General features: G+C 46.0%; 1 protein-coding gene across 5 annotated transcripts in view; it reads left to right on the top strand.

Moving 5' to 3' along the window:
- The window catches only part of EIF4B (eukaryotic translation initiation factor 4B), a 38203-nt gene continuing 31390 nt past the window's right edge, over positions 1-6813 (top strand). For all 5 annotated transcript variants that reach the window (XM_017501763.2, XM_017501764.2, XM_017501765.2 and 2 more), the window contains exon 1: positions 1-339. In XM_017501763.2, coding sequence (XP_017357252.1) covers positions 327-339 — 13 coding nt within the window. In that variant the 5' untranslated portion in view covers positions 1-326. The remainder of the gene's footprint in view (positions 340-6813) is intronic.

The following is a 6813-nucleotide window of genomic DNA, read 5'->3' on the forward strand; positions in this document are numbered from 1 at the left end:
TCCTCCGGCAGGAAGTCTGCGCGTCACGAGGCCGGCAAGGGCTTAGCCCCGGTCCCGCGTCCGCGTGTAGCCCTACGTAAAACGTGCGGGATTTCGCGACAGCCCAGGCCCCACCCCTTTGGCCACATGTCGCGCATGTCTTCCTGTCGGACACTGTGCCACCTCGCCGCGCAACTTTACGAACCTAGAGCAGCGCCGCCCCGCCTCCTGTCTCCGTCCTCACCTCCCCGCCCCCTCCCAGCTTCGCGTTTCCTAGCCCGACGCGCCCGCTAGAATCACGTGATTGCCTCATCCGGGTCCTTTGCGTTCTCTTTCCCTCTCCCAACATGGCGGCCTCAGGTGAGCGAGCAGCCGAGCGCGGCCAAGGACTGGGCTCTGAAACCCTCCTCCGAGCCTGATCCACTGATTTCCTGGAGTCGGGGAACTGCCGGCACCGGTTCCTTCCCGACTTGAGGGCTGCGGCAGGCTGGCGGCGTGGCCATGTTAGGTTGCTACCTCGGGATGTTTGGGGGGGAGGGGAAGGACACCTTCCCCTCCCCCTCACACTCTTTTCACTCTTTCTGCGCGAGACTGGAATAGGCAGTAATGGTGGACTCAGGCTTGAATTGAAGGAGGCGCAGAAAGGTGTGCGGGTGGTGCGAGGCGTCTTCCTAGACGTGAAGCACCGTGCTCGCGTGAAGGCGTGGAGGAAGGAAGGAGGCGGTTGGTGCGCGGACGAGTGCACATTAGACTACGTCTACGATGCGCGAGGCGTAGCGGACAGGAGTCGGGGGCAGGGGAAAAGGGGGGGGCAGCAGTTAGAACGCGAGCGCGAGTCGGTGGAGGGGCGGGAGAAGGCAGCGGTGCGCGTGCGCGGTGGGAGACACGAGGGTAGTGGAGACGGGCGCGCCTTGTATGCGTGAGCTAGAACCCAGATAGGAAGCTTTTACGCCCTTGTGTTGCGCTCTTATGTCTTTTTAGGTTGTGCTCTTCCCTTTCTAGGGTGTGGCCCCGTGCCTGTACTTTTCCGAGGGTACGTCTATTAGGCTTGGAGGTTGGTGCTGTTAGAGTTAGGTGGGGGTGGGGAACCCAGTGTGGTGCGCCCACGTGTTGGAGAAGCACGGGTCTGCACCTAGATTTCCTTCTAGGTTTTTTTTCTCTTACTCAGTTGGACGCATTTTTACTCAGCGCAGCTATATGCCAAGATGAGGTTTTCTTCTGGCGCTTCCATATTGGTTGAATTTGGATAGCTCCAGTGGTACATTTCAGCCTTTTTTTTTTTTTCTTTTTTTAAGATAACTGTACAACTACCAGCAGGCACTTTTAAAATAATGCTTACTAGTGGCTGTAGTTGCTTACTTATTTAGACATCTTTGGAGGGGAGTATCGGTGCCATGCAAGTCTAGTTACATTTCTAATGGGCATATAAGAGCATTGACGACCTAACATCTTGTAGCATTGATTTTAGTTTAGGGAATATAGTTTGTTTTCTCTGGCATGACCTTGCATTCTTCAAAACATTATTTGAACCTATCTTTGGGTGCTCATTTCTTACCCAGTAATTCGTTTTCTCTATTGCAAAGGAGACAAGGGTTATGGCTGGCTTTGGAAAACATTGAGAAAATTGAGGTGCATTTGAACATCTTTCATTGGTGTAACACTTGACAGTTGACCAAGCACTTTTGTGCATGTTGTCTCCTTTGATCTTGAGGTAATGTAGAGAGATGGTGGTGGTTCCCAGCTGAGGAACATTATTTAAGGCCACACTGCTCTCAGCTGGCAGAGCAAGGTCAAAACCTTTGAGACTTCTTAGCAACTTAGAAGTACCAAGGTGTCATCTTCAGTTTAGGACGCTGCCCAAAAGCATCTGAAGTTTACAAAAGGTCATTTTTTTCTCCAGTGAGCTAGTAAAGTCCTAAATATATTTTAAACTAACCATTGCATAAAGTACTTACTTGGTCTGGATTTGCCACCTTAACAGTTTAGTATCGTAATTTAGTGAAGAAAATCTGTGTTTTCTTAACTTTTGTGGAACTTTTAGAGGCAGAAGACATGACAGCAATTCATGCCCTTCGTTTTACCGAGTTGAGTGAAATTCAGACTGATTACAGCGATTTACTCAGTGACGTCCCATTCTCTTGTTCTTCCATATTTACCCCCTTGAAAACCCTCATCTTCTTTCTTTCTTAATTTTTTTTAGACAGTCTCGATCTGTCGCCCAGGCTGGAGTGCAGTGGCTCGATGGCTCACTGCGACTTCTACCTCCCGGGTTCAAGGGATTCTCCTGCCTCAGCCTCCTGACTAGATGGGATTACAGGCGTCTACTTTTTGTATTTGAAAACCCTCCTCTGCTTTAATTCACTTTAGTAAATCTTTTTAGCTGGTACTGGTATCTGAGCACAAGTCACATCTTTCAGTCTGCTCTTGAGGAATCTGGGGTTTATCGGATTTGTCTCCCCTCTCCTCTTTTCCAATCACATTGGCTTTGTGAAGTAACCAGTATTCCCTGATGTGGGAAGTGGATCTGTGTATTCTCTGTGAAAATACATAAAACAACTTCATATACCTCTTTTACTGTTAAATGAGACCAAAAAATTCTTTGCAGCAATACCAGTTTCCACTGTGACCCATTGACCTTCAGGAACTAAGGTAGGTGTCAGAACTGACTATAGAATGAGAATAGTTTAAATTCGTAGAAACTTGTTACATTGAGCCAGTACACTTAATTCTTTGTTTTTGATTCTTAAAAAGAATTCTTAAAGACTGGGCGCTGTGGCTCACGCCTGTAATCCCAGGAGGCTGACCTGAGGTCAGGAGTTCCGAGACCAGCCTGGCCAACGTGGTGAAACCCTGTCTCTACTAAAAATACAAAAATTAGCCAGGTATGGTGGCGGGTGCCTGTAGTCTCAGCTATGCAGGAGGCTGAGGCAGAAGAATCACTTGAACCTGGAAGTTGGAGGTTGCAGTGAGCCAAGATCGCACCACTGCTCACCAACCTAGGTGACAGAGCAAGACTCCATCTCAAAAAAGAGAAAACATAATGGCCAGGTATGGTGGCTCATGCCTATAATCCTGGCACTTTGATAGGCCAAGATAGGCAGATCATGAGGTAAGGAGTTCGAGACCAGCCTGACCAACATGGTGAAGCGCCGTCTCTACTAAAAATACAAAAATCAGCTGGGCATCGTGGCACGCACCTGTAATCCTAGCAACTCAGGAGGTTGAGGCAGGAGAATCGCTTGAACCTGAGAGGTGGAAGTTACAGTGAGCCGAGATTGCACCATTGCACTTCAGCCTAGTCACAGAGCAAGACTATGTCTCAAAAAAAAAAATCTTTAAAATTGGAAATAACATATATACATGCATGCATAGGCCTTTCATTTGCATAACGCTTCAAAATGCCATCCTGTGACATCTCATTTGATGTTTTTTGTTTTGTTTTGTTTTGTTTTTTTTGAGACTGAGTTTTGCCCTTCTTGCCCAGGCTGGAATGCAAGGGCATGTTCTCGGCTCACCACAACCTTCACCTCCTGGGTTCAAGCGATTCTCCTGCCTCAGCTTCCCATGTAGCTGGGATTGCAGGCATGTGCCACCATGCCCAGCTAATTTTGTATTTTTAGCAGAGACAGGGTTTCTCCATGTTGGTCAGGCTGGTCTCGAACTCCCGACCTCAGGTGATCCGCCCACCTCAGGCTTCCAAAGTACTGGGATTACAGGTATGAGTCACTGCACCCAGCCTTCATTTAATTATTTTTATGGAGAGATGTTCTGCAGTGGTTGTTTTCATACACTGCTGACTCTCACAGTTAAGAAATTTGCCTATATTGTTCACAGGTTACCTAGTTTCGAATTTTATCCTCTATCATGTATATGTTACTCTGGGAGTAAGATATCCAAAAGGCCAAAACTAAAACGCTATAAATATGGCCGGGCGCAGTGGTTCATGCCTGCAATCCCAGCACTTTGGGAGGTCAAGACAGGCGGGTCACCTCAGGTCAGGAGTTCTGAGACCAGCCTAACCATGGAGAAACCCATCTCTACTAAAAATACAAAAAATCAGCTGGGTGTGGTGACGCATGCCTGTAATCTTAAGTATTCAGGAGGCTGAGGCAGGAGAATCACTTGAACCTGGGAGGTGGAGGTTGCGTTGAGTCGAGATTGTGCCATTGCAGTCTAGCCTGGGCAACAAGAGTGAAACTCCATCTCAAAAAGAAAAAAAGTTTAAATAAAAATACAGAATGGTGTCAATTAAGATAAAGTAGTGTTTCTAAGTAATGTCATTGAAAAAAGAGGTATGTTTTCATCTCAAAATATTCTGGAATTCTCTTTTCATGATAGTGGAAAGAATTGACTTGTACAGTATTTGGTTTTAAGTGCTTTGTTTGTAATTAGGTTTGCATTCTGTACATTTATAAGTACTACACTGAAGTCGGTTTCTTAGATTTATAATAGACATTGCTATGGTGCTATTGGTGGGAAAGTACCCAAATCAAGAAGTTTAACTTGAATTTGTGTAGCTCCTGTCTCCTGTTTTGTGTAATGGTTAGCATGGTGTGTGATGGGCACTTATTTTGTTTGATTATGTAAATGATCAAATTCAGTATCCCTGGAGGGATAAGGAGGGATTTTGACACTACCTTCTTGTGTCAAAAGGAAGTAATTGGGCACAGAGAGGCCATCTAACTGAACACAGGGGTCAAGATAGTGGAGCTTATGAGTTCTAACTTAGTTTTTATCTCTACTATGCTAAACTTACACAGACAGTCCCCAACTAAATCAAAGGGTGATTTGCATTGGGATCTTTTCGACTTTACAGTGGGTTTATCCAGATGGTAAATGCATTTTTTTTTTTTTTAACTTAAGATGGGTTTATCCTGACAATCTCATCATAAGTCAAGAAGCATCTATATAGTGCAGTAAAGGTGAAGCTGAAAGATGTTGATATTACATTGCATGAAATGTCTTTTCATGGTTGGTCTCTAAACACTAATTAGTTTAATTCTAGGCACTCTTATTCGGGTGGGTTGATTGCATTTATACAGTGTTGTTGGTTTAGGGAAACATTTGTTAATCATTAATTCGTTATTTAAGGTGGCTTTTTTTTTTTTTTTGAAACAGAGTCTCACTCTGTAGCCCAGGTTGGAGTGCAGTGGCAGGATCTCAGCTATTGCAGTCTCCGCCTCCTGGGTTTAAGCGATGCTTGTAGAGACAGAGTTTCACCATGTTGGCCGGGCTGGTCTTGAACTCCCAACCTCAGGTGATCCTCCCACCTTGGCCTCCCAAAGTGCTGGGATTATAGGCATGAGCCACCTTGCTGGGGCTAAAGTAGCTTTTAATTATGGAGAATTTGGCAGAAGTCACTGGTTTTTTTTTTTTTGAGATGGAATTTCACTCTTGTTGCCCAGGCTGGAGTGCAATGGCGCAATCTTGGGTCACCGCAACCTCTGCCTCTTAGATTCAAGCTATTCTCCTGCCTCAGCTTCTCGAGTAGCTGGGATTACGCATGCGCCACCACACCTGTCTAATTTTTTGTATTTTTAGTAGAGACAGGGTTTCTCCATATTGGTTAGGCTGGTCTTGAACTCCTGACCTCAGGTGGTCTGCCTGCCATGACCTCCCAAAGTGTTGGGATTACAGGCGTGAGCCACCATGGTCAACTAGAACTCAATTTTAATTACAGCTTTATTTAATGTAATTCGTATACCATAAAATTTACCCTTTTAAAATATACAGTTTGGACCATGTCCAGTGGCTCATGCCTGCAATTCCAGCACTTTGGGACGTCAAGACAGGAAGATCACTTGAGCCCAGGAGTTCAAGACCAGCCTAAGCAACATGGGAAGACCACGTCTCTACAAAAAAAATTTTTTTAATTATCCGGGGATGGTGGCATGCACCTGTGGTTCCAGCTACTTGGGAGGCTATGGTGGGAGTATTCCTTAACCCTGGAGGTCAAGGCTGCAGTGAGCCATGATCTCACTTCTGCACTCCAGCCTGGGTGACAGCGAGACCCTATAGGATTTGGTGGGGTTTGGTATATTCAGAGATGTTCAACCATCATTATTATCTAATTTCAGAACTTTTTCATCACCCACCAAAGAAAAGTCTTTTATATAGGACAAACATTTCCTTTTCATTTATCTTTTTATTTATCAAAGTGAAAACATCACTTAGAACATGGTTCTCAACTGAGGGACAGTCTTTTTTTGTTGAGATGGAGTCTCGCTGTGTCACCAGGCTGACGTGCAGTGGTGCAGTCTCTGCTCATTGCAGCCTCCATCTCCTGGGTTCAAGTGATTCTTTCACCTCGGCCTCCCGAGTAGCTGGGACTACAGGCACGTGCCACCATGCCCAGCTAATTTTTTGTATTTTTAGTAGAGACAGGGTTTCACCATGTTGGCCAGGATGTCTCAAGCTCTTGACCTCATGATCCACCTGCCTCCCAAAGTGCTGGGATTCCAGGCATGAGCCACCCACCTCACCTGGCCCCTGAGGGAATATCTTTTCATCCTAAATCCCCATCCCACCCCAGAGCATTTGGCAGTGTCCAGAGACACTTTTGGTTGTTACAGTGGGATGGGGGTCGGGAGTTACTATTGGGATCTAATGAGGAGAGTGAGAGATACTGCTAAAAATCCCCCCATGACAAGAAATTACCTAAGCTTAAATGTCAGTAGTGCTAAATAGAGAAACTCTTGAGTTAAGAAATAGGCTGGGGCCGGGCGCAGTGGCTCACGCTTGTAATCCCAGCACTTTGGGAGGCCGAGGCGGGTGGATCATGAGGTCAAGAGATCGAGACCATCCTGGTCAACATGGTGAAACCCCGTCTCTACT

The sequence above is a fragment of the Cebus imitator genome, unplaced genomic scaffold (assembly GCF_001604975.1).
Source record: "Cebus imitator isolate Cc_AM_T3 unplaced genomic scaffold, Cebus_imitator-1.0 Scaffold285, whole genome shotgun sequence".
Taxonomy (NCBI): Eukaryota; Metazoa; Chordata; class Mammalia; order Primates; family Cebidae; genus Cebus; species Cebus imitator.